The sequence below is a fragment of the Numenius arquata genome, chromosome 5 (assembly GCF_964106895.1).
Source record: "Numenius arquata chromosome 5, bNumArq3.hap1.1, whole genome shotgun sequence".
NCBI lineage: Eukaryota > Metazoa > Chordata > Aves > Charadriiformes > Scolopacidae > Numenius > Numenius arquata.
The window spans coordinates 46,569,570-46,596,959 of NC_133580.1; the positions used below are offsets into that span (position 1 = coordinate 46,569,570).

At 54.1% G+C, this 27,390-nt stretch overlaps 1 protein-coding gene across 1 annotated transcript; it reads left to right on the plus strand.

Moving 5' to 3' along the window:
• The first annotated feature begins 16,040 nt into the window (after nt 1–16,040).
• On the plus strand, nt 16,041–24,858 carry EMX1 (empty spiracles homeobox 1). The gene is made up of 3 exons (XM_074148107.1): nt 16,041–16,401; nt 18,631–18,815; nt 24,691–24,858. Exons 1-3 carry the CDS (start codon nt 16,041–16,043, stop codon nt 24,856–24,858), a joined length of 714 nt encoding a protein of 237 aa, XP_074004208.1.
• The last annotated feature ends 2,532 nt before the right edge of the window (nt 24,859–27,390 follow it).

Sequence of the window (27,390 nt, forward strand, 5' to 3'; positions counted from 1 at the left end):
GTTACTCTTTCCTCCTCCTTTGCTTTCCTTCTTTGCTTTTTGCTGACCTGCATTGAGTGCCTCCAGTGTGTTTGGTGACTGTGTTTGAGCCTTGGGTGCTGTGCAGCTTTCAAGAGAAGACCTCTGGGTGCCTTATAAATAATCCTAGTGCCCAGGTGGGCATGGGGAAAGTTATTGCTTTGCTGTGCTGTAGCCATTGAGCCCTCCTGGGCACCTGCTGGCAAGAGCAGCGACTTCTTCGCTGCTGGGGATGGGGGAGCCAAGGTGGCTTTTCCAAAGGAATGGGCATGGAGGCTTAAAGCTCTCCTGTGCAGGAGTGTGTGCAAGCCAAGGAGATACCAAGGCATGCAAGGCCAGGTCAGAAAACCACTCCAGAAGGTCTCTAAGAAGCCAAGAGTAGAGTTAGAGCTGAGTATCCCTGTGCCTGTCCTCTTTGCCCCCCAGGGGCTGTGTGCTCAGCACCCGAGCAAATCACCAAAGGGCAAAAGAGCCGTTCCTGGCACCAGAGGATGTGACTGTCACTGCAGAGCCCTGACTGTCTGTCCCCTGTCTCACCAGTGACTAGTCCAGACTCTCCTGCAGTTCTGGGATCGTCTCTGTGCGAGTTCTGTGCATTAAGATGTAGAGCAAAGCCTGTCCCTGTGTTTTTTTGCACAGAGGCAATAAATCACCAGGAGGGGGAGCTGGCTGTGGAGGAGATGTGAACTTTGGGTGTCTCTTTGGGGTCACAGCTTATATAAACGTGCACAAGCGCAGCATGGGTTAGAGCACATCTGAAACACAGCCCTGAGTTTCTGTCATGCTTCTCTTTACAGGTTCTGGATCCAAGCCTGAATCTGGGGCTTGAGCCCCTCCTGGGTAGTTCTTTTAATTGTTTGTGGGGTTTTATCCTCGTCTTTTTTTTTTTTTTATCAGCTTCCAGGAGGCACAGGCACTTATGGACTTGACCTTCTAGAAGGCAGCTGGTCTGCAGTGTCTGTTGCAGTGACATTCCCTGTGTGCCCTGGAAATGCCCAGCATCCCTCTGCTCAGTGACAGCAACCTTCCTGCAGGCCTCTATCTCAACCCTATATTTCAAATTTTGTCCATCTGGATCTATAATTATTAAAAGTTTCATGTCTGGTCTGGGTCTTTCTGCTTTATTTTTAAAAGTGGATGTTTGGGGGAGGAAAGAGTCTGGATTAAGCACTGTCTTGATCTAACAAGGCACCACACATGCCCTCCTGGAGTCCTGTTCTTCCATCTCCGATCCATTTCATTAACTCTGTGTTAACTTAAGCCTGTCAAGCTCAAAAAAAAAAGACGAAAACCAACCCTCTCCAACTAGTTTGCAGCTTGGTTTTGTCTTCCTTCTATGTCTGTGAAACTCATTGTTAGCAAAAACCCCTCTGCTGCTCACTATATAGGCAACAGGGTTGTTTTTCTGGGGTTTGACACCTGATGGTGTTGAATGTGGTCTGTGCAACCTGGATAGACATGCTGCTGCTAAAAATCCTCTGTCGCCTTACCCTGCATCTGTATGGGCTTGTCCCATCCCCTGTTTGGCAGAAACTTTCTTTTGGGATTTCACTCTCTGCAAATGTATAGCACCAGTGCTCAGAGCTGGGGGTCCCAAGGACCCAGGGTCTTGGACCATGGCCTGTCAAGGGCTGGGTGGAAGGTAGGTAGGCCCTCCTAGAAAGGCTCAAGAAGGCCTATATTGGAGGACGAGATGGGAGAGTGCTGGGGGATTGGGCTGATCTGGTGCAGGAACCATTTGGTACCAGGTGGGTGGGAGATGCAGGTGGGTTCTTCAGGGTAAGACACATTAAAAGCCAGGGTAGCCAAGGGGGAGGATTATTTTTGAACTGTGCCTTCTTGCTTGAAGTCTGACCACCCTCTAGTGGCTGGGGGTATTGTTGTAGCATCTGCGTGAGGGGTTGTGGTATCAGAGGTGCCACTTGAAACCAGGCACTTCACCCCAAACCTCTTTCCCAAGACAGTATATATATATATGTATAGGTAGGGAATGCTGGCTATAAATAGCAATGTGCTTAGGTCCTGCTGCACTTGTTGATGAAATCATAATGAAACACTGGATTTGATTCATAGCATGGTTTGGATTGGAAGGGACCTTCAAAGGTCATCTAGTCCAACCCACCCTGCCATGGGCATCTCCCACTATATCAGATTCCTCAAAGCCCATCCAATCTGACCTTGAACACTTTCAAGGATGGGGCAGCCTCAACTTCGCTAGGCAACCAAATGGGTCTTGGTGTCCCTGTCCCTTCAAGCAGGAATATCTACATCTGCTCGAAGAGGAAACCTGTTGCCAGCATCAAGCACATACCCAATGTCAATCCTGTGGCTGCAGTGACGTGCTGTGGCTCACACTGCTGAATTTTGCCGGTGAAGCAACCACATGCTCAAAGTTCAATGGAGCAAGTTTGTCTTCAGCTCAGCCACTCATCACTTGACTGTGCTCCGAGCTGTAGTCTGGATGTTTTATTTTCAGGGGTTTCATCCCCTTGGACTCACTGTCCATGTGTTTAGATCGCTCTCTAATCCCCAGGGACACGCCAAGCTTGTGACTGACCCCAGGAGCAGAGCTCTGCCCAGGGAGAAATGTCATGATGCTTTCAGGGCATCCCCTGGGTACCAGCATCCCTTGCCCAGGGAGTGGGCTCAGTTCCTGTGCCCAGTGGGTCCGGCCAACATCCATCCACCCGTAGGTGCTGCGAGATGCAATGGCAAAAGACATGAAATATTTTTCTTCCTTTTTCTAGCATTTTCTGTGACCAGCTGAGGGCGTACCGAGACCGGATAACGAACACAAGCCAGAGCAGGGTCCAGAGGCTGAGAGAGCATTGCTACCTCTGGGAAAGCAATGGGCTGTTCCGTGAGGATGAAGCAGGATGCAAGCTTAGGCTTCCCTCCTGCCTTTGCACTGTCTCATCACAGGTGCCTGCAGTGACTGGTTTTCTTTAATTAAGACTCCATGTCCTGGAGCCGTAGGAGCACACCAGAGGCTCAATTAGGAGGAGCAGGGGTATTGAAAAGAAGTTTTGAGCTCTCCTAATTTCAGAGACAGCAGCTCACAGCTCACCTGGCAAAGCATATCTGGCAGGGACAACATACCCAGCCCTAGAGGAGCACCAATATTTGAGCAGAGCTCTCCCATGGGCTAAGGATGAACCCTGTGGCTGGAGGAAGTCACCCCCAAAGGAGCCGTCACCTCCTCCATCCCAGACAGGAGCCATGGGCTCTGTTCTCCCTGACGGAGGTAAACTGGGGCTTGTCAAACCCAAAATCCTGTCTAGCATAGCGGGGTCCCTGCAAGTGGGTCTGCCTCCCTGCCAGCCCCCCTTCTCACCCTGCCTCCTGCAGTGAAATTCCACAGAGGGGATTTTACCCCCTTTTTTTCCCCATTTTTTCCCCCTTTGCTTTTTCCTTCCCATCCCACCCCCAGAGCAAAGTGCTAAAGGTCACGGCAGCCCCAGGAAGTGCTGTGCAACCCTTGTCTCCCAGTGCATGGCTACAAGGACTCTTGTGGGAGAGTTCCCCTCTTACTCTCAGCTCATGTACTTACAAGAAAAGCAATTTACTTGCTGCTAGGGCAAAGCAGTGGGATGGACGTGCCGCCAAGTGCTGGGCCCTTCCTGGCTGCAGTGATTCCTGTAATGGATGGATGTTGGTGAAGGCGTGATGTCTCCTTGGTCAACAGCGGAAGACAAGGCTGAGGCACAAGCTGTGCAGATGCCTCTCTGTGAGAGATCCCTATTAAAGCGCTATAGAAAGCCCCTGCAATGGCCTCACTAGCAGTTCGGGGCATGAAGGAAAGTGTGTGTGCAAAGCACACAATGGGGTGACACCACCCAAGCGACCGGCTCAGGTCTTCAGGGGACCCTCCCCAGTCCCCTTCCCATGCTGGGGGGAACACTGCATCCTTTGTGCCTGTGGTGAAATACAGGGAACTGGGTTATCAAAGGAGGAAAAGTCACTGCTGGGTTTTGTTTCCATGTGTGTGACTAGGTCCCTGGGATGGCAGCAAGGGTGAGCCTTCTAAATCCCCCCCAAAGCCTCCCAAATTAAAACTGGTGCGCACTCAACGACCTCCCAAATCTCGGCCACTGACCTGGGCTGCCCCCGGCTCAGTGGGCGAGAGGCTGCAGCCAGGTCCCTCTGCCCCTTATTAAAGGTCTCTCAGCAGAGGGGAGAAGAACAACTTTATTTTCCCATCCAGTGGCCAGAAATGCTGAGTGTGGGCCTTTCCTCCAGTACGCTGAGTGCCCAGTGAGCTCCTTGCTCGCAAACAAGCAGCCACCTCCGGCCACGAGGCGAAAGGTAAATGATCTTCTCCTCCAGCAATGGTGTTCCCAGAGGGGGGAAAGGTCTGGTGGTGTCCACGCTTCCCATCCAGGGACACCCACCAGGCATGCAGATACCCCTGAGATGCCCATGGAGACACTCAAACCATGCACATGGCATAGAGATAATATGGGGAATGCCTGGGATGGAGGGGGCACATGATTAGCCATCCCAAAGCCTCCCACCTCTCTATGCAACAAGTCAGGAGCTTTCCAGGGTCTTCTCAGAGCCACGGCTGGGATTTGGTGGATGCTCACCAGGCCCTAGAGGGTTAGAACAACAAACATCTTTCTGCTGAGCTGGCACAGTTCTCACTAACTCTTCTCCCTGAGACTGAACGCTTCCTTACACATCCTCCTGCCTGTAACTCTTCACCCTCCTCACTCTCAGCCTCCTGACCTGCTTCTATTCTTCTCCCCTCTATGCTGTCCCCTGGTTTTGGTAGCCTTAGTGTTAAGCAAGAAGGACCAGCTCCTGGCTGGCTATGTTCCTTGGAGCAGACACTTAATGTGTAACGAGGGACCCATTGGTCCAGCAAGGAGAGATGACAGATTAACCCAGTTTAGAGCCAAAGAGCAGTGGGTTTGCTGGTAAACTGTCCTGTTCCTGCAATCTTCAAATGCCTTTAATGAGTTATTATTTAGTCTGCTATGGAGGTTAATGGGAGGACATTGCAGAAATTATCTGTGATTAATTAAACTATCTTTATCAGGCGCAGGCAGAGCAGCTGGACTCTCTGGGCTGGGCACTAAGCTGGGACCAGCATCAGATCTCTGACTTCAGCATTGCTCCTGGTGCTGCCCCATGCCCACTAATTTCACTGGTGGTCGAACCATGTCCTACAGACCAACAGCCATCTACACCCTGGCAGGAAAGAGCTGCCAGAAATAGGAAGTTTTCCATTTTTTTATGCAGCACCAAAAAGCCAGACTTTGTCCAGTTTACCACCTGTCCATGTCGGATGCATCCTTCTTCCCCAAATACTGAGTGCCAAGCTGGAGGCAGACTGTGGCTGAGCTGCTCCTGTGCTTCCCCCCAGATTTGGGGACACTGGCTGGTCCCAACATCAGCTGCTCAATGTCCCCTTTCCGTCAGCAAAGAGACCGGTTCAGATCGGCGTGTCCATCTTTCTATCCATGGCCTATCCTGGGCCACCTCTGCTGCCCATCATCTTCCACGTGGCCTTGAAACCCTCCTGTGCCAATGGTTCAGGCCCTCCCCAAGCACCAAATAGTCCCATCGGATCCTGGTCCTTCCCATTTGGATACTGGAGGACCCTGGTACACGCTCAGCACCAGGGTTTAGATCAGGAAGGACGAGGAATTCATGCTGCACCCATGTCTTGCAGCACCCCATCCCATGTGGGATCCCATGGGAAACCCAGAGCCACCCCTTCCTTAGGGATCTCTCATCACGCAGCCAGCAGCATGGCCTCACCCTCCCCATGCCACTGTCAGCAAAGCTGCCGCCGAGGCACCGCGGCAAGGCCGGGAGCCGCATTCACATTCCTGCCGCGAGCACACTTGTCAGCCGAGCTGTCAGCCGCTCCCGTAATAGGGCCACGGCGGTCACTCGTGTTGGGAGTAAACACAGCCGAATCTGAGAAAACAAGAGCAGAGCCGAGCCCGAGTGCTTCCAGCAAGGCTGCAAAGTATCAGCACACTCAGGGGAGGATGCCCAGCCTCCCCCCAGCCTCTCCATCACCCTCACTGTAAACCCTGATAAGCCCCTGGGAAGGATGCTCTGCGGCGGCAGCGGTCCCCGAAATCACAGAGGTACAGGGTTGCAGTTGGCTGCTCCCAGAAGGAAGCACTGGGGGCCTGGGATTAATAAATATGTTGTTTGGTGGCATTGGAGCAGCAGCAGAACTGGCACATGGGATAGATGGGGACAGCCCTCGTCTGGAGCTGCTCGGGCACACAAGGTGGTGGAGCCACAGGTCCATGATTTCTAGCTGAAACAAACCCCCAGCTTTGGCTGGAGGAAAAGCACTTTTTTCTTTTTTTTTTTATTTCTTTTTTTTTTTTAACTAAAAAAGGCGTTTTGCATGTGCCAGAGCTGCCCTGAGCCTGGAGGAACCCATTTGGAGAGAGGGTCTAGCCTCCTTGCCAGCATCTTCCTGGGTGCCCTCCACCCCAGCACCTCCTGCCACCTCCAGCTGTGTCAGACACATCAGCTGGGTGAGACAGATGCAGGCTCTGCACTGGCCGCGGATGCGCAGGGAGGGTCAGGGGGTGTTTGCTCGGGGGCTGCAGGGGCTCCTCGGGGCCGCAGCAAGGAGGAGGAGGAGCAGCAGCCCTGTGAATAATTAGCACTGGCTTATTTGTTTTGCACTATTCCTCCAACTCCTAAACCCTCCCCGCAACAAAGAGGCAGCCGGCCTGAAAAGCCAAGGATTTAGGACAAAGAAGGGGCCAGGAGTGGAGCGGGGTGGCCGAGGGGCAATGCAGCTTCAGGGCAGAGTGGGATGCAGCCCCCTCTGTGCCGCCGGATGCCTGGCCGGGCAGTGATGCCCATTGCATGGAGCCAAACACTCCATCCCTACCTCCTCAAATTCAGGGGATGCTTCTTACCCCTCTCCAGCCCAGCAGCTCCCCAGTTATGGGTGCAGTTTCTTCATATCCAGAAACGCTAAAAAGCTGAAAACACCATGAAATATCTTCTCCCATCAGGGAGGGGAAAGGGTGGCTATTATCCTCATCCAAACCAAACCCAAAATGTTGGGGTCACTTCACCTTTGAAATCTCCCATGGCCTTTCTTCCCATTAAACCATCTCCCAGCTCAGCTCAGAAGTTTCTTCTCCACCCCCCCTTTTTTTTTTTTTTAATTTAATAATAAAGCATCTCAGATCTCCGAGTTGCAACTCATCTCACACCTAAGCGAGATTGCGTTTTGCACAAGCCTTTCAGCTGTTTTCTCAATCTCTCCTCTGTCTCATTCTCAATTCAGGCAGTTGCTATAGGTATGTTTTAATCCCCAGCATGGTAGATTTTAATTAGTCTTTGTACAGATGGCCAATTAACATTCATTACTTTTGCCTTGAGCGATTAATTATGAGTTTGGATAGAATGGGAGATGGAGACAGAGGAAAGATGGGCAGGTGAATAAAAAAAAAGGGATTTTAATCAGAGTTTGGGATATTTTTTTTCTTATTATTCATATATATACACACACACGCAGAAAGAGGAGGGAAGAGAAAAGCAGCAGCACGGTGCAAGTTATGCTCCTGCTGAACTGCTTCCAGTCCCGGAGCCACGGGGATGGGTTCCAATGGGGTCTCTGGCTGGTGATGCCGCCGGGCTAGGGGGCTGCTGACCAGCCAAGCCCCATTGCAGGGATGGGAAAACTGAGGCAGGGAGTGCTGGGGTGGTATGCAGCTCCCCAGGCAGGGCCAGGTCCAGAGATCAGCACCCTGGGCCAGATTCAGGTGCCTGGGCATCATGGTTTGGGGATTGTAATGGTGCTGGGTTGTTGGGGATGGCCGAGGCACTGATGACACAGTGCCACCTTCTCCTGGGTGAACCCATGTAGTGGTGTGCAGGATGGGGCCTGTAATTCTCCCTGCGCAACACCCGTTGACACGTTGCTAATTCTTCCTAATTGATTTTTCACGCTGGCGGGAGGGAGACGGTGACATCCAACAACAGAGCCCTGATGTCGCGGCTTTCTACTCCATGAAAGGGGCTGGCACCCTCCCCCCGGAGCCGACATACTTCTACCCGGTCCGGGTAGCCATGGTGAGACATTGCCCAAATCCTTTCACCGCCGTGCCGCTGGAGGCTGGCGATGCTCTGCATTGCCCGTGCCAGCCCGCTCGTGGAAGCTATTTTCAGACACGCAGGCAAGCCGTCAGGAAAAATTAAAATAGCAAAAGCCCCCAGGGCCATATCCTGCCCCGGTTCCTTGGCGGAGGGGCCGCACCCACACTTCATGCCACCCCGGCACGTGTGAACCGGCAGCAGGTTCTGGATTCAGCGTTTCTGGGTTATTTTGGTGGCGGGCGAGGTGTGTGTGCAGTGCGGAGCGAGGAGGGGAAGCTGGTGGAGAGGTGGGGAAGGGCCTAATCCTGCTCCCTTCTGGGGACCCTCCCTTGATGGCAGGCAGGCCAAGAAATGGGGACTAGCGTAAGGATGCTGCATGGCAGAATCCGTCCCATGAGACTTGGAGATATGCTCATGGCGCCGCTTGCTGGGGTTTTACACCCATTCTGTTGAAATCTGGGGATTTCTTTTTTAGCGTGTTTTACATTTTGGCCCCAAACCTCTCGAGATTGGCACTTCCCCGCAGCACAACTTTTCTTAAATCAGGCACTCAGGCAGTGGAGAGGGGATCCAGATCCCTCTCTACATGGCAGGAATGCGGCTGCTGCACCCCATATGCATGGCATGGCTGGTGGATGTGCCACCTGCATCCCAGCGTGGCCCCCGGGTGGATCTGTCACCTGCATCCTGGCATGGATAGGCAGATGTGCCACCTTCATCCCACCATGGTCCCTGGTGGACATGCCACCTGCATCCCAGCATGGTCTGTGGGTGGACAGATGTGCTACCTGCATCCCAGTGTGGTCACTGAGTGGATGTGCCACCTGCATCCTGGCACGGATGGGTGGATGTGCCACTTGCATCCCAGCACGGTCCATGGGTGGGTGCCCATCCTGGGCAGCACAGGTGACCAAGCCCATGCAGATTCACTCTCAATGGTGTTTGAGCACTGGCTCAGTTCATCCCACTTGTAGGCTGATGAGACTGCATGTTGCTCCAGGGAGCAGGTGGGTACAAAACAATAATGACCACCCACCCCCCGGGGACCCTACTGGTGCAAACACCTCTGTTCCATGCTCCTGAGCTGGATGCAGCCTCTGCAACCTATGGGATGGAGCATGGCCTCGTCCAGGGCATCCTCACCAGCAAACCCCCAATTTAGCATGGCTTTTTTTTCAGCTGAAATATAGATGGGACATACAGGAGCTGATGGTCCCCACTGCCTAGAAGGGCAACCAAACCCCACCACCACCAGTTCAGGACTTCCTTTCAGGCAAGGAAGAGGAGGCTGGGAGCACGGATGCCTCCGTACGGCACCGTCCCCACCTGCAGAGCAGTGGCAGGGTATGGCCCTCTCTAAGTATACGCCATTGAAATGTGCACATTTCCTAAAAGCAATATGGAACAGCTAAATATACTGCTCACAAATCTGTTTACACTAATAATGGCTGGGAGCCTGCCATCCATATGACTGCAAGGAACCATTGATTCAACATAAATTAACTGAAAATTACTTGCGAGAGAGAGAAACTCACAGCATTTTGTATTTAATTTTTTTTCCCTTGTCCTTTTCTTTTTCCCCCACACACCGGGGAAGGGGGAAATGCAGAGACATTGACATCTCCGCTACCAACAGCCATGGCTGCATTTGGCAGCAGGTCCTCTCCTTCCTCACCGGCCCCTCTCCCCATCCGCAGAGATGGGGACCAGGATACCCAACGAGCTGAGATTTTCCACCCCAGCACCAGGGACTCGAGCTGCCGCCAGGGCTAAATGAACACAATATTTACTCGTTTTCCAAGAAACGGCTACGGAGACGGAAGGGTCCGAGTCATTATTTTGGCGCGGGCAGATTGCTAACTTGTTTAAATTTTAAAAAAAGAGGAAAAAAGGGAGAAAAAAACCTACCAGAATTGGCAGCTCCTTGCGTATTAGTCGAAATGCTGCAGACTTGGCTCCCGCTCACCTCCGCAACATAATGTTAAATGGCATCAAGACAGTATATCAGTCATTTACATATGTTGCTTATAGACGCCAAACTTATTAACACAATAAAACTGCTGCTAAGAAGCTTTCCTGCCTATTTTTCTCCTGGAGAATGTCAGTGTTGGAAGCACCTAGCTGCCTCGTATGGAAACACCCAGGGTTGCCTTTCATATGGCACCCGGGAAAATAAATATATGAATCAGCCAGAGTCCCCCTCCGACCACTTCCAAAGCAAAGCATGAGGAAGATTCATTGCTTCAGAGTGTTGTGCATCAGAGGACACCACCAGCACCCAGCCCACCCAGCAGCACCCTGCAAGCCCCAGCATCCCCCCAGGTCATGCCGCCTCCCTGAACAGGTACCTGGGCAGGATGGGAGAGCTTCACCCCAGGACTGGCTTTAAACCACTCGGCTCTGAGTTGCCCCCAACTCCCCGTCCTCACAGCTGAGGTCTGGAAATGCTGGAAGGGGGACCCTGGCTGATTCATATATTTATTTTCCTGGGTGCCATATGAAAAGCAACCCCGGGTGTTTCCATATGAGGCAGCTAGGTGCTTCCAACACTGATGCTCTCTGTGCGGGAAAGAAGGCAGGAAAGCTTCTTAGCAGCAGTTTTATTGTGTTAATAAGTTTGGCGTCTATAAGCAACATATGTAAGTGGCTGATACGCTGTCTTGATGCCATTTAATGGTATGTTGCGGAGGTGAGTGGGAGCCAAGTCTGCTGGTCCCCCCTCATATAACACTGCATGGTTCCTGTGGGGTTTTGGGGGTACTCTCCCAGCATCCGTGCAGGGACGGCTCCTCTCCCCACCACAGCACTCAAGCTGTTGCACCTTTCCCCACCCCTGCGATGGTGCAATCTTGCAGGAGATCTTGCTTTCTTTGCCTGCTGGGGCAAAGCTGGCGTGAGCCCGGGGGGCATTCTGATGTGGAGGTCATGCGCCGGTGCCATCTGAGGGAGCACCCAAACCCTCCCCGGGGCTGGAGGTGTAATTTCCTGTGTTGAAATTTACTGAGCTCTCCTAGAAAGACATTTTTGCTGCAAAGATGACCCTGCTGTGCATGGTAGAGCATTTATAAGGGTGACATCCTATAGCCCTGGAGGGAGGTATATGGTGGTACATTAGCTGGGAGACCAGTCTTCACCCCCAAAACCAGTGGGAAGGGCTGGCTGAACCCAAACACTGTGGTTGAGCCCTTCCTCACACTGTCAGTGGTATAAACCCTCAACCACATGCCCAGGAATCACAGTGCAAGAGCACAGAGCTCCCTGCCATGGCATCCTAAGGAAGTTTAAAGGCTGTGACCAGGGGTGAGGGAGAGGTCCACTCCTAGGCAGGACATGGCAGAACCACGCACCCACCATTGCTGCCACCCCAGGGACCAGAATAACAAATCAAGGTCAGCAATTTGGCTTTTCTCCTGGTGGCTGGGGGGGGCTGGATTGCACCCCTTGGTACAGAGAAGGGCTCAGGGACCTCAGGGATCCCCACAGCTCTGTCCCCTGATCTTGTACCTGCTGTCGCCCCAGCAAGTCCCCGAGGAGGATCATATCCCCTGTCCGTGTGGCAGGTGATGCCACGCACAGAGCCGTGCCTGCAGCATCAATGCTGTTTGGACAAGCCGTGTCACACGCAGGAGATACAGATGCTGCCCAAAAACTGGGTGTTTCAGTGCTGCTGCCCTCTCTGGACCCCGGTGTGGTGAACAGGCTCATCATCCCACTCAACCCACAGGCAAAAAGGGGACACGGCATCCCCAAGGTCAGGCACAAGGCCAGGGGAAAGGTCCCCAGATGCCCAATCTCTGCACATCACTTTCAACTAATGAATTACAATGACTTTCCCCAAAACGGTGGTCCTGTGGGGACCACCTTGCTGAGCAGAAATTGCTGGAGCAATCTCTGTTCTGGGTATGGGTGCAACCTCAGTGCCAGGACAGGCATTGCCACCAGTGGCCAAGGGTGCTGCATCTTTCTGAAAGGCTTTATTGGGGCTACAGGCACCTGCACAATTATCCGGAGATGTTTCAGGACTTAGAGATGATCCTTTCAGGAGCTGGGGGTTTAAGTGTCTACAAGGAGATGGGTGAAAAACCTGGTTGCTTTGCAAGCACAAGCCCCTGAAGTAACAGATGGGTCCACATCAAATGACCTTCAGGATCTCCCATCTCTGAGAACTCACTCAATGCAGGAGCAGCAGGAGCCTGGGCATAAGGGGGGGCAGAGGGGATCTTTTCGTAGCAGGTTTTGTGTGGTTTTGCACACGCCCTTCAGCTTTTGTCCCTTTCCCACCTCACCTCCCAGTCTGAATATGTTGAGAGCCCATCAGGACCAATCACACTAGAACCCACGTCTGCAGTACCAGTTTCTGTACCAGCATAGCCATCAGGCCACACTGGAGAGGCAAGGGTGGATGCAGCCCCCCTGGAAAAGCCACTGTGACCGTTATGCAGGCAGGTGAGGACCCAGCAGCATCTTTCCTTGATGGACTGGCCTCTTCTAGCCAGTCTAGTGACTTCCCTTTCCTGGGCTTGGTGGTGAGATCCCCTCTCGATATCAGCCTAACTCCATAGACTAAAGCTATCTATCCATGTCAACGTGCATATCTACCACATCCTCACCATTCCCATGGCATCTTCATCCATCCATCCATCCATCCATCCATCTGTCCGTCATCTACCATCGGTGAACCAGTTGAAAAAGCACCTTAAAAAAAGGAAACTGAGGGAGTTGAGATGAATAACCTGCTGAAGCCCATGGGGTTGTGTAAGGTCAGTTTATTCCCATCCAACATATCCCTGAACCAAGGGAAATAAAAATAAAAAAAAAAAAGCCCAAGAAGCAGGAAAGGGGGAGCAGCCCAAGACAAGCAGGCTCCGGATCTCTTTGTCCCCCTAACCCAAAATACAGCCCCATCAGCCCCATTCTTCCCTTCTTCACTTCGGGGCCACACTTGAAGGATGATGATAAGAAATCCGGGCAGGGCAAGGAGCTGTGCCCATGGGAAGAGCAGGTGGGAGAGGTTAGGAGGAAATGATCCAGCACTTTGAAGTCTGGTCAACTTTTAACATCCCAGCAAGCTGTGCCCGTGGCCACGCTCCGGGGCCCGGGGCCTGATTTTCCACATTCTGCCCTTTGATGCTGGAGGCCGATGTGTTACAGATTAACGAGATGGGGGGACAGACTGCACCTGCCGGCAGTGTGCCGGATCCGGCCCCAGAAAAGCCTGCCTGCTCCTGCTGTGGAGGGAGGAAGGGGTGCAGGCAGGGATTGAGTCCAGGCAGGCAAGCAGTGTCCAGGGCTTGGGGATGCAGATGGATGGGGATGGACCTGCTGCCCAAAGTGTCCCCGGAGCTGACTCTCTACCCCCAGCCCCAAGGCCAGTTTTTAGTGCCTGTCCTGTCCCCCTCTCCCTCTCCTTCATTCCTCTTTCGTTTGCTCCTTGGAAAATCCTCACTGTTGTATTTTAATGGGCATCAGATCACACCTTTCCCCCACCAGCACCCCCTAATCCCGGTAGAGCACCCCCTGCCCAACCCTGCCTGCCCACCACAACTGCCGGCTGCGCCCCTCCGCTCCGCTGGCATGCTCTGCGGCTCTTTCGTTAAAAAATAAAATGTCTTTCTCCTCCACTCAGAGCTCCTCCTGGCCAGAAATCCAGGCTGCTCCCAGATCACCTCCTCCTGGGGGTGCAGGCACTCAAGTTTTCCTCTTTAATAAGCTGGAGACACCCATGGCTGGAGCAAGGCACCCGCCTGGGTCGGGAGGGGTGTCTGCATTTTATTCCTATGGGGATAAAGGTCCTGCCTGAATTATCCTGGAGGTGGGAGCAGGCCTGGGCACGGCAGCAGGGAAAAGAAATGTAAAGATAAATTTTGGGTTCTCTCCTGGTTTCAGCACAGCAGCTTCCGAGCTCCCAGAGAGTCCTGGCTCCCTCCAGAGCATCCAGGGAGCCTCGTCTGGACACCAAGATGGGACTGAAAACCACAAGGAAAAACGGGAAAAAAAAATCAACTTAAAGGTTTCTAATTTTCCAAGAGGACGATATATCCCCCAAACCAAAGCAGTTCCCCCAGAAAAAGGTTCCTGTGGAGCCGGGGAGCGGAGGGGAGATGCTGGCCGGCGGGGATTCCCGCTGTGAGCAGCCGGCACCCGGCCGACTTTTTCTTTTTCCCCCACAGAAGACGCCGAAAGCCGGCGAGATCCGCACGAAACGAAATCCCGGCCCCGTTTAGCGCTCGGCGGCCTGAGGCTCTGCCATCGCCCGGTCCCGACGGGCGGCTGCGGGGAACGGGGGCGGAGGGTCCGCACCTCTGCCTCGCCCAGCCCCGGCCCGGCTCGGGGATCAAAGAAAACAGCGAGAGAAAAAAAAAAAAAAAAATTAATTGAATTAAATTATATTAAATTGATTTAAATTAAATTCCACAAATGGTCCGGAGCCGGGCACAGCTTCCGTGCCTGAGCCGAGCTCTGTCTCCACATCCCCCTTCCCTTTTCTTCCCTTCCCTTTCCCCTTCTATTTCCCCTTCCCCTTACCTTTTCCCTTTCCTTTCCCCTTCTCCTTTCCCCTTCCCCATCCCTCTGCCGGTGCGCCCCGCTCCGTGCCTGGGTGCCCTCTCCACCAGACGGCTGACCCAGCCGCGTTTCTTTATTTCCGTTGTTAAATAGAAATATATATATTTTAAATGTAGATTATTTCTCTCTCTCTCTCTTTCGGAAATAAAAATAAAAATAAAAAAGCACTTTGGCGACGCGCTCCCTCCATTTTTAGGCTTTAATTTCTGCGGGGTTTCGTGTATTATTTCCTCTCGTACCCTTCTCCTTCCCCGCAGCCTCTTGCGGGAATGTGTCCGCGGAAAGCCCACGGACGCGCAGCAGCGCTCTCCTCTCCGCGGGGGGAAGGATCCGCGGGTGCCCGCGCGGAGTATTTCAATCCAGCCAAGTGGAAAATAGACTTTCAACCCCCTTTGTGCGGGAGGGGAGGGCTGGCCCCCGCCTCCGCGGGCCAACAAAACTCAAAGCAGAGCCAAACTGCGGAGTGAACTCAGGACCGGCCCGCGCAGGGGCTGCGCGCTCCGCGCATCCCCCCTGCGCCGCCGAAAACCCAGTCAAAATCGCGAGTTATTGGGATTTTTTTTTTTTTTAATTTTTTTTTTAATTCTCAGCGCAGGATCGGATCCGTGGGAAGAGCGGGCTTTTGTCCTGGGGAAGGTCCTGCCTTGGAGAGGAAGTGGGGGGGTACTCGGAGGGGAGCGGAGCTTGCGTGGGAGGCGGGGAGCCACGGTGGGGCGCGGGGGAGGGCTTCACCTCCCCTCCCTCCCTCCCACCCGGCCGGCAGCTCCCCGCACCGCGGAGTTACAAACCACCGCTGTGGTGTGGTGGTTTTTTTTTTTTCTTTATTTAAAAAGAGAAAAAAAGAAGGGGAAAAAAAAAAAAAGAGAGAGAGAGAGAGAAAAGGAGAAAAAAAAAAAAAAGAGGATTTAAAAAATATATATTTTAATTTTTTTTTTTTAAGAAGAAGGAACAAAACCCCGCAGCCGGAGCCCCTCTCCCACAACTTCGCGGCGCGCCTGCGGGAGCGGCTCCAGTCCAGTTTTTCGGGCGCTCTCTGCCTCCCCTGCCTCCCCTGCCTCCCCCTGCCTCCCCCTGCCTCCCCCTGCCCGGCCCCGGCCCCGGCCCGAGCAGGTGAGGCCGCCCCCTCCTCCGGGCCCCGCCAGGTACCGGCCGTATTTGTACCGGCTGCCCGGGGCTTACGGGTGCGTGGGCGCCCGCGGGTGGGCGTGTGTGTGTGTGTGTGTGTGTGTGTGCGTGTGTGTGTGCGCTGCCCAGGGGGAGGTTTCTTGCACACGCACACACACACACACACACGCGCGCACCCGGAGGAACAGCCCCGCTCCTGTCCCCCCCACCCCCCACCCCCCCCCAACCTCCCGGCTCAAACCATGTTCCAGCCGTCTGCGAAGCGCTGCTTCACCATCGAGTCTCTGGTGGGCAAGGACACCCACCTCAGCCCCGAGGAGCCCCCGCGCCCCGCCGCCCTCGGCTACCCGGGACCCGCCACCGACGCTGCCGCCTTCGCCCCCGGCTTCCAGGGCGCCGCCGCCGCCGGCCGGGCCCTCTACGGCAGCGCCGAGCTCGTCTTCCCCGAGGCCGTGGGGCACCCGGCGCTGCCCGTCGGGCCCCACCAGCTGGGGGGCTCGGCGCTGCCGCACCCCCACTCCTTCTTCGGGCCGCAACACCGCGACCCGCTCAACTTCTACCCCTGGGTGCTGCGGAACCGCTTCTTCGGGCACCGCTTCCAAGGTGAGCTGCTTGCGGGCTCCCGCTCATCCCGGGGCGCGGAGCGGGCGCGGAGCGAGGGCTACCGGCTGCCCTGCCCAGCGTCGGGGCCCGTTAACCGGGAAGACCGAGGGAGACCCGGAGGCAAAACCTGTTGCTGCGGCGCCCGCAGGCACAACCGGCGCTCGGGGTGTTCACACACCGGGGCCGAGTGCCTTTACGCACCGGGGCCGAGTGCCTTTGCACACCCGGTACCGGAGTGAATTTGCACACCCCGGTGCCGGTGCGTTTGCACACCCGGTGCCGGTGCTCTCCCGCAGCCGCGGCCCTGGAGCCGGCGTGCGGCTGCCCCGCGGTCCCGCTGGCGGCACCGTGCCGGGGCAGAGTCGCCGTCGGCGGACGCGGCGGGGCCGGGGCAGCCCCGCAGCAGTCCCACCTCGGCCACCCAGCCGAAGCGGGGTCCCGGCAGGACATTGGGGGTCGTCCGGGGACGGGACCGGCGCTGCCGCCTCCCTGCGCGGCCCCGCGGCTGGCGGAGCTGGGAATTTGTGTTTCTCCTCGGGAACGAAAAGAAAGATTGCGATGGATCTCGTCTGCACAGCGAGATTTTGTTTGATTTTGTAGCTTTTCTCTCTTTCCCTTCTCTTGTACTCTTTCTTTCTTTCTTTTTCTTTCTTTCTTTTTCTTTCTTTCTTTTTCTTTCTTTCTTTCTCTCTCTTTCTTTCTTTCTTTCCTTCTTTCCTTCTTTCCTTCTTTTTTTCTCTCCTTTCTTTTCTTCGTTCCTTCTTTCCTTTATTCTCTCTTTCTTTCTCTCTTCTTTTGACGACTCTCTATCGCTTTCTTTTATCCTTCTTTTCTTTCTCACATTTTCTGTCTCTCCCTTTCTTATTTACCTCTTTCTTTTCCCTTCTCTGTGTCCTGTATTCCTTTCCCCTTTCCTTTCCTTTCCTTTCCTTTCCTTTCCTTTCCTTTCCTTTCCTTTCCTTTCCTTTCCTTTCCTTTCCTTTCCTTTCCTTTCCTTTCCTTTCCTTTCCTTTCCTTTCCTTTCCTTTCCTTTCCTTTCCTTTCCTTTCCTTTCCTTTCCTTTCCTTTCCTCTCCTTTCCTTTCCTCTCCTTTCCATTTCATTTTTTTTTCTTTCTATTTCTTTCTTTCCATTTTGTTTCCATTTCCTCTCCATCCCTGGCCCCTCGCTGTCCCCGCTTTCCGCGCCGCGGTGCCCCGGGGTGTCCCGGGGGCCGGGCCGGGCCAGGCCGGAGGAGCCCAGATTAGGGTTATCTGCTCGGCTCCAACCCTTCGTCTGGCTCCGGGCTACGGCGGCTCCGCCGGGAATTGCGGCCGCTGCCGGCGGCGTCCGGGGGCACCGACCCGCCGGGACACGGCTCCGGCCCGGCCCCCGCTGCCCCGACCGGCCGCACCGGCCCCAGTCCCGTCCCGCACCGTGCCGGGAGAGGCGCCGGGGGTCTCCCCGCTCCGGCCGCGCTCCCGCCTGGATCCCGCAGCCAGCCCGCTGCCTCCTGGGGTCCCCTGCCTGCGCCGCTCCCTGCCCTTCCACCTGCCGGCCTCTGCCCTTCCGCCGTCTTGCTTTCTTGCCTTTTACTTTTTTCTTTCTTATTTTTTTTCTTTCTTTTTACTTTTTCTTTCTCTTCTTTCTGTCTTTCTTTCCTGTCTTTTCTTCCTCTTTTTCTTTCTTTCTTTTCTGTCTTTTCTTCCTCTCTTTCCTTTTCTTTTTTGCTCTCCCACTTTCCTTCTCTCTTTCCTTCTCCCTTTCAAGCTATCTTTTCCTTTTTGTCTTTCTTTCTGTCTTCTTTTTCTTTTTCTTTCTTTTTTGCTTTTCCTTTTCTGTCTCATTTTCCCTGTCACTTTCTTAGGCTATCTCTCTCTTTCTCCTCTTTTTTATATTCTTTTTATTTCTTTCTGTGTTTTTCTTCTGCCTCTCCCCTTCTCCCTCTCTTTCTTTCCCTCTCTTTTCCCTTTCCCTCCGGTTGCTCCTGTGCCCAGCCCCACCATGGGACTGAGGGTGGCTGGGGTAGGAGCACAGCCTCATCATGGGCACTGCGGTACTCATGGAGGGCACGAATGCCGCAAGCTTGAGGCGGGGAAGGTGTCCAGGGCCCCCCAGTATCTCCTTGTCTGTCCTCCCCATTTCACAGGGCAGGAGGGTCTCCCCAATGTCCCCTCCATGTGCCACAGAAGGGGCAGCTGCAGGGCTGGGGGTGCTGGCATGGGACTCTGACTCCTCTCTCTGTCGGCAGGGAGCGAGGTGTCCCAGGAGAGCCTGCTCCTCCACGGCCCCTTCGCCCGGAAACCCAAGCGTATCCGCACTGCCTTCTCGCCATCGCAGCTCCTGCGGCTGGAGCGGGCCTTCGAGAAGAACCACTACGTGGTGGGAGCCGAGCGTAAGCAGCTGGCCAGCAGCCTCAGCCTCTCCGAGACCCAGGTACCCCCGGGCAGCCTCCCACCCACCTGTCCCACAGCCGTCAGTCCCACCGTCTGTATGTCCGCTGGTGGTAGCATCTCGGGATTGCGCGGCAGAGACGGTGCTGACCCTGTGTAGGGCTGGGGCTGCGCTTTGCAATATCCCAGCTGGATTTGTCCAGGAATCCCGTGGCCAAACCGTGGGGATTTGCGTGGGCTCGGGGGTGGGTTTGAGGGGGTTTTTTTTTGCCTCAGCATTTGGTCATTGAGATGGTCCCCGGCAGCACTTGAGGCTAGGAATGCAGGTCTCACATCGTGCCACTCTCTGGAGTGGCTTTCTGGTGTTATTTCTTGCTTGCTTGGAGAGTTCTCATCGAGCAATATAAGGTTTTAAAAATCCAGTTTAAAAAATAGCAGCAGCGTGAGACTCTCCCCTGGAGAGCTGCAAAAATGCACCTCAGTCGTGCGGCTTTGGTTTTGTACACAAACAGCGCGGTGCCCGAAAGTCCGGGTGAGTGCAAAGATGAGTGCCTGCCGAAGGGCATTTATTTTCAGCTGCAACTTTCTGATTTTTAGAAAAGACATTTCACAGGCATTTAGAAATGATGAGATCAAGGAAGATCGTAGGGATGAAAGGAAATGGAAAAGCGTACGGTGCTGGGGGAAAACAGGGGAGTCGGGGCTGAGCATCTCTGTGCGTGTCCAAGCCCAGTGTCCTCGCGAGCAGCTATTACCAAATGCTCCGGGTGAAGGTATGCTATTTCCCATCATATTCAGTAACTGAGTCGATGGAGAAAGTTTTCTCCAAGTTCTGGCTAGGTAGCTTGACCTATATTCTGAATTAATTTAATTTTTATCCTTTAATTCAATTGGAAAATAAAGCTGGAGCCGTGGGTGTTCCCGGTACTCGACTGGCTCATCCTTGCCGAGGCTCTGCCAAGCAAAACCTCCAAAATACATCTCCGCAAGAGGGAAGTTACCCGGAGGAAAATGTCACTGTCACAGGGGACAGCAGAAAACCGCAGGTGTCGATGTTCGGGGGGATCGACCGAGCCGACAAAAGCCGACAGAGGCCATTTGTGTCCTAGTGCTGATGCTATCCTGACTCCCCCAGCCCCACGGCTCGTGGGGCATGGCAATAACTGACACCGCAGCTTGCGTCCTTTCCTTGCTGCTTCTGTCACCTCTCCGGGCTGAAAATGATGTTAAAGGAGAAAAAAACAACAACCCAAAGGTCAAAGAACAAACAGCAACTTGCCCGGGCGGAAAGGGCAGCTGCGGGATGCCCGAGGGGGAGCTCAGTGAGTCCTTTGGATTTTGCATTATTGCCCCAAGCCTAAACGCAATAATGCAATTTATTGGGGAAAAAGCAGAGGCATCTGTCCCAAAATCCCGGTGAAGATTTAGAAATGGAAAGAGGCAATATAGATACATTTTTTATTTTTTTTTTTAAGCACTGCAGTGTATTTTGTAGTACGGTATTTCCACATTTTCAGAAAGCTGCTGCAGCCGCCCGGCGCAGGGTAATTCATCACCTGCGGGCAGGGACCGCGTGCGGGTCACGGCGGAGGCGTTCACGGGGCTGGGGCTGGTTCCCGGGGGAAAGAGCATCAGGCTCGGGATCGGCAGTGGCAGTGAGCGTCAGCAAAGTGTCCCCAAAGGCAGCTTTTGTAGGGAGGTTGGCAAGGCAGCAGGGAAGGCTTGTTCCCTTTCCCCTTTGTGGCTTTAGAAAAATAATAATTTTAAAAATCTTTTGATTACCTGGAGGGAAATAACCCCCATGTGCAGAGGGATGTGATACAGGATGGGAATGAAAGTACCAGGACTGGCAGGGTGGGTCAGCCAGCCTGGCTGGTGGCTGTGACAAAAGCAGACATCATCATTATTATTATTATTATTATTATTATTATTATTATTATTATTATTATTAACAATAATCCCATGATGAATCCTACCCACATGCAAACCTCCCGTGGAAAACCACCCCCCCGTCCTTGGTGACACGGATCCCCGGAGTGACGCTGGGTAACACAGGCGTATTTTCACTCACTGCAGATGCCCAGCCCCGTATCCGAGCCCACAAGTTGATGTGTTTTATTATTTTTGAGTGGGTTTAGCTGCTCCAAGAAGGGGCTGCTGGTTATGGCAGTGCCTGGCCTTATTTCCCAGCTGCTTTTCCCCCTGGAAAAGGGAGCTTTGCCCTTTGGGCTGTGCCCGGTCCGGGTCCCCCAGCCAGGAAGCAACACCTGGAGCAGCCCAGGGGAAAGGTGAAAAGGGTACCGGTACCTGCCCAGCATCAGGAAATGCCTTGGGATACAGGGTGAGGAAGGGTGGAGGTGTTTAACCCCTTCCCATCCTTACTCCTACCAAGGTGCTGCATTAGTCTGGGATAAGACAGGCCCATGCAACCACAAAAAAACAGGGATTGGGGAAAAAATATAGTGGCAGCTCATGGTCCCAAAGAAAATACAAGTGTTCAATAAGTGAGATGAGGCTGGAGTACACATAGGGAGGGCTCTGTGGGGGATGCAGGGGGAGATGGAGCCATCCGTGGGGTTTGTGCATGACAGGATGACGGCGGGGCGGGGAGACACGGGGTGTGTGAGCTGGGTGGAAAACAAGCCTGGTGGTCGGTGTGTTGCGGGGGTGCCAGGCAGCGTGGGTGCGCAGGGGCTGGCATGCCGGGGGTGGGATGCATGTGCCGGGGAGGAGGTGGGGTACCACGCTGTGCTCTGCAGTCGTGCGGGGCTGGGCATGACTGGAAGTTGCACCCCCGTGCCTATTGCTGATGGCGTCAGGTCGCTTCACCTCCTGGTGGAGCGTACTGGGCTGGGAAATAACTTCCCTGAGTTAATTTTGCACAACACAGCCTGGCTGTCTGGGCAGAGCCTCTCTGTCCCCGGCAGCACATGGTGCTAACCCCACTCGGGGTCTCAAATCTGCCTTCCCAAAGCAAAGGCTTTGGAACTACACCCCTCCCAAGTGGGAGGTTTGGGGTGATTATGGAGGCACTGTATATCCCAGCATCTGCTCCTGGTATCATGTGTGCAGGGACGGATGCACAGCAGCCCTGGCCGGTGGGTCGGGACTGGCCAGGCATCACAGCCGCTCTGGCAGAAGAGGTAATAATTAACCAAGCGAATGCCTGGGAATCACGGGAGGAGAAAGATGAGCGTCCCAGATACAGCCAGAGAGTGGCTGCACTGTTTGCGGTGGGATTGGCAGCATTTCCCCTGCGAGAATCATCCCCATAAACAAGCTCTTAAAAGTTTTGGGGTGTTTTTAGAAGAAAAGTGCCAGCTGGGACTGCAGGCATAGGCGAGGGTGCCTGGGGAGCTCTGCTGCCCTTCAAGGTAGTGGCACATTCGAGTGACGGCTCGGCACTAGTGGTGTCTCTGTGTCTGGCCCCAAGCGATGGCAGGGCTGGTCCTTCTTGGTCACCATCCAGACCCATCCCCATGCCCTCAGCCTTTCACAGGGTCACCAGGCCATTGTCCAGGGGGGCTGCACACAAAGCCACCAGATTTTAATTGGCCCCAGCTTGGTGACAGCAACGTCACCTTTCAGGTAGAGCTGCTTCTCTGGGTGCTGTAGGCATCCCCAAAGCAGAGTGTGATTTCTTGGTGGACGCAATGGCCTGCAGGGTGTTGCACGGGTGGGAGTGGATCGCTTGTGCAGGCAAAACAGTGGCCAGGAGCTGTGTGTAGAGGCAGGACGGGGATGCAGGAGCCATCCTGCACCGTCCCCATCCTACATCAGGAGCGCAGGGATGCTGGTGACCCTGGAGGCCAGCTTGGCAGGGACCCCCTGAGCATCACACCAGTTGGATGTACGAACACCCGGCATGACAATGGTTAATGCGGCAAGGGTTTGGGAAAGGATAAAAACCCCGGGCTTGGGGGTTTAAACCAATTACTCTTGGAGTCAGGATGAGGCATCGTAGGGGGCAGCTTATCCCCTAGTTGCCCACTGTGAGGTTCTCACACTTCTCTCATTGTGGCTTCTGGCCTGTTGGAGTGAGGGATATGGTATCGGAGGGGTCAGGGAGCCCATCCAGCCTGGAAACATCTGCATTCCCACAACTGAGACAGTTGGGAAGTGCAGGGAAGCCTCATCCCGCAGGAGACAGTTGTACCCTGGTGGATTTCTCTGAGCTGAACCAAGCCGGGGAGGAAAGGCTTTACATGCAGGAGCCGCTTCACACCCACCCCCGATTTCCACAGAGCCTCACTCAAGCATCTTAATTGCTTTATGCCTTAGTTTCCCCTTCTATAATTTAGGGATAAGGCAACTTTCCTGCTCCCAGAGGGCTGAGAGCTTTAATTAAAGTTTGTAAAGTGCTTTGCAGTTGTTGAATGAAAGGCGCCAACTCAGTATTGTTCCAGAAATGCCCCAAAGCTAGGAAAGTAAATGGTTTGAGTCCAGGGTGGGGGGGTTATAATATATACCGGTGCCATAAAGCAGCTGTTTCAATAGACTAAGCATGCCTTAAAGTCAAGGCCTCGCACTGTGCTGGTTGCGTGGCTCCCTGCGAGGGTTTTGCTCACCTGGGGAATGCAGCGAGGTGTAAACGCTGGCTTTCGCCTCTCTGCAAAAGGCTCCAGAGCAGAAAGCGAGTGTCATCTGCAATGAATGCTGAAGGAGAAGGGGGAAAGAGGGCGACAGTCCCAGGGGAGGAGGTGTAGCAACGCCTGCTTGGCGAGGCTGTGGGCACCGCATCACCTGCAAGCGGTTAAATGCTTCAGCCTGGCCTGTGTTGGGCTGGCAGCGGCAGCCGAGCAGCGGCACCTAGTGTCCTGTGGGGCCTGGGACACTGGGCAGCATCCCAAACCGCTGCCTGCAGCATCCCACATCCCCACCTATGACATTCTCCAGCATCCCTGCCTGCAGCATCCCACATTGCTGCCTGCAGCATCCCACATCCCCGCCTGCAGCATCCCACATCCCCAGCTGCACAGCATCCTGCATCGCCAGCTGCATGGGTGCCCCAGCATCCCACACCACCAACCGTGTGGGTGCTTTCAGCATCCCAAACTGACCGCTGTGTGTCCGTGCTGCTGTGTTCAGTCCCTGCCACAGGCCGTGCTCCTGGCTCTGGCATTGAGGGTGTGAAGGGATGTAGCAGGATGCTCTGGGCCTCAGGCAGGGGAGGAGGATGTTATCTCCAAGGATGGAGACCCTGCTGCCTCTCCAGACTCCTGGGACGGTGTTTGACCACCATCATGGTGGATAAAGTTTCCTGAAACCTAAATGTGGTAAATTAATGATCTATAATTGTAATTATAATCTATCTATAATTAGCTACCTGGTTATATACAGTCCAGCCCAAGCCTAATGATGCCATCCTGGCCCTGGGACACACATCCTCAATGGCTGTGTGGGAATGGCTCTTGTGTGTCGTCCCATGTGGTCATTGGAGCCATGGCTGCTGTGTCCATGGCATCCTGTGACCAAAGGAAATGGGACCAGGTTTAGCTGCTCCTGCCACGCTGTGCCGATCCGGGCACAGCCCAAACACTGGGGTGATGGGCACCGGGTTGCGGTGCTGTAAGGTGGAACCTGTGAGCCTGCCGGCCTCATATCTGAGGTGTGATTGAGTGTCCTTCACCTGTCCTGGGCTTCTCCAAGTCTGGGATATGCAGCAAAGTGGAGCTGGGAGGCGGCAGCACCCTGCACTTGGCAACCCACTGTGTTTGTCTCCCCCATCCCACCTTGCCGCAGAGAGAAGGGAAACTGAGGCAGGGCAGGATGGCCACGGGAGCACTCCTGGGGGGAACAGGGACTTCTTTTTTGCCAATTTCTGAGGAAAACTGAGCTTGCTGCCTGGTTGCAGCCTATCCCTTGCTGGGGCTTGCTGTGCCAGGACCCCTGTGAGAGCCTGTCTCTCCCTCCCCCAGGTGAAAGTGTGGTTCCAGAACAGGAGGACGAAATACAAACGGCAGAAGCTGGAGGAGGAAGGACCGGACTCGGATCAGAAGAAGAAAGGTTCCCACCACATCAACCGATGGCGACTCGCCACCAAGCAGTCGAGCGGAGAAGACATCGATGTCACCTCCAACGACTAAGGCAGGGACAGGCTCCTGGTGCAGCCACCATGGAGAGGAACCCGGGGGAGGAAGGGGGGGCACAGGCGGCATCACCAAACGAACTCTAGGGACATCGCTGAAGCCACCGCCGCCGCCGCCCACTGCCTTTCCTCCGGGGCGCCCGGCCTGACCGGGGACCCGCACCCCGTTCCCCCCCGCCGCCCGGGGCATCCCTCGGAGGTGCTTTTCAGGAAGCTCCCGCCGCCGAGCCGAGGAGGAAGAGGAGGCTGCCAGGGCGCCTGCAGCCCCGGGACGCGACCGCGCATCCTCCTCCGCGCTGGAAGCCGTCGTCAGCCATGAGATCAAATAAAAACGTCCTACCTAGAAGCTCAGTGTAACCAACCCCTTTTTCATTTTCCTTTTCTGCTGTTTTTTTTTCACCTCCCTCCTTCTCTCCGTTGTTGGTTTTGTTTTGGTTTGTTTTTTTTTTTTTTACACAGTTTTATTTTAATTTATTCTTTTATTTTTGTGCCTGTGTGCGTGCGTTCCCTGTCGTAGGTAGTCAGCAGCTGTAGTGTGTGTTACTGCGTGGTAATAAAAAGCAAAATGCGCTGGAAACATGTCTGGTTGCCTTGGTGGAGGGGGGGACACAAGGGGACCGTCCCCCTCTCCCATTGCCAGCCGAACAGCCGTGGGGACACTGGTGTGGGAGGACTGGGTGTCACCAGGCAGGGATGGGTCCCACAGGAGCGATGGAGCCAGGAGAGTGCGATGGCCCCATCGTGGTGGGTGTTGGGGGGTGAGGATGGCCGAAAGGATGGGGGTCTCCCTCAGGGGTCCCCAGTGGAGCGGGGCCACCACCGGGGTGGCCGCAGGTATGAGAGGTATGCGGCGGCTTCGGGGCCGGCAGCTTCACACCTGCGCTGCGGATTGAATGTCGGGGAGAGGCAGGATCCAAACGGCTCTGCCTCTCTCCTGCTCCCCTGGGGAATATCCCCCTCCTCGGCATACCCCTGAGACGTGGGGTGCCAGGGGCTGACAAAGGGACCACCCTTTGGGCGCTCCTGGGACCACCCAGCAATGAGGGACTGGGGTGGAGGGGTCTCAGGGGATGAAGGTCAGGCATCGTTCCCATGTCTTGCCGGAGTTTGGGGGAAAGGACACATACAGTAATTTTTATATATATATATAAAAATATAAAAACCATATACACACAAATATAATAATAATACATATGATACGCCGTATATACACACATATATACACATATACACATGCACACAAAATATACACATATATGTGTATATATTGTATTTTAAATGCATATTTTATATATATTATTATATATATTTTAATAGTATATATACACACAATGTATACACATATATTTGTGTATATAATGTGCATATATATTGTACTTTATAATGTATATCACATATAATTCTATAGAATTACATATTTCATAATATATATTTACATACATATTGTATGCTTTATTCTATATATACTAGACTATAATTATATGTAATATTATATACACACACACAAAAATGCAATAATTCCTGCTGCTGGGAAAGCCCCCTCCCCACATCCTCCCTCATGCAGGGAAAAGCCCCATCCCTGACAGCTTCTCGCCTGCAGAACAAGCCCATCAGAAACTTGTCTTTTTAGACGATACCTTTAAACCCCACCACCTGCATCACCCTTCCCACTGAATGGCCGCACGGAGGTCGGACCACACCGCCAAGTCTTTAAACTCTTTTTATTCCAGACAGATCCGAGTGTTACACAAAGTGTCGCGGTCGATAACTCTATCAAGAAGGTTAAAAAGAGACAGTGCGTGTGGCAGGGTGCCCGAGGGTGGCAGAGGTACAGACGCCCGCGGAGGTCTGCCGGAGGGACCGCTGGAAGACGTGTCGGTGCTGGCAGGCGATCCCCCCCCCACCCCGTGTCCCAAGGGACTTGCCATTAACGCGGTTATAAGGTGCATTCAGATCAGGTGCCGGAGGGTGACTGCATGAAAAGGGGCAGCTGGGGATGTTGGGTGCAAAATAAGCCATAAAAAAGGGGAAAAAAAAGCCAAAACCAGACATTTCCTAAAGCAACCTGGGAAGCTACCTGGGGCTGGGGGTATCTACCACCACCAGGGCCACTTCAAGTTTCCACCATCTGCACACCCGACAGCGGGAACACTCTCAGGGTCAGGCCAGCTTCTTGCGTGAGCTTATTTGTACCCTAAAAAGCTTTGCTCAAAGGCTGCCAGGGTCTCACCGCAACGTGTCGGCAGCCCCCATGCTCCCCCCCCCACAGCTGAAGGGCGTCCCAGGCTCTGGGTCTCCATCACAGGCCTTCAAGAGGAGCTAAGACCAAAGCAGAGCAGACACCTACATCTCTCAGCTACGTGGCATCAGTGTAACCCTGAGATCTACCAGCATTGCTGGTCCCAGGGTGGCAGGGTTCAGCATCAGCCAGGACATCCCACATCCCAACGGTCCATGGTGCTGGCACGGGCAGCAGACGGGGAGACCTGCTGCCTGTTCCACCAGGACCTGAGCATCTGCCCACTCCTGG

Excerpts from the sequence above, each read along its gene's own strand:
- EMX1 (XM_074148107.1), top strand. The coding sequence starts at position 16,041 with ATGTTCCAGCCGTCTGCGAAGCGCTGCTTCACCATCGAGTCTCTGGTG. Across the intron at positions 16,402-18,630 it reads CTTCGGGCACCGCTTCCAAG|GGAGCGAGGTGTCCCAGGAG; the intron begins GTGAGCTGCTTG and ends CTCTGTCGGCAG. Across the intron at positions 18,816-24,690 it reads TCAGCCTCTCCGAGACCCAG|GTGAAAGTGTGGTTCCAGAA; the intron begins GTACCCCCGGGC and ends TCCCTCCCCCAG.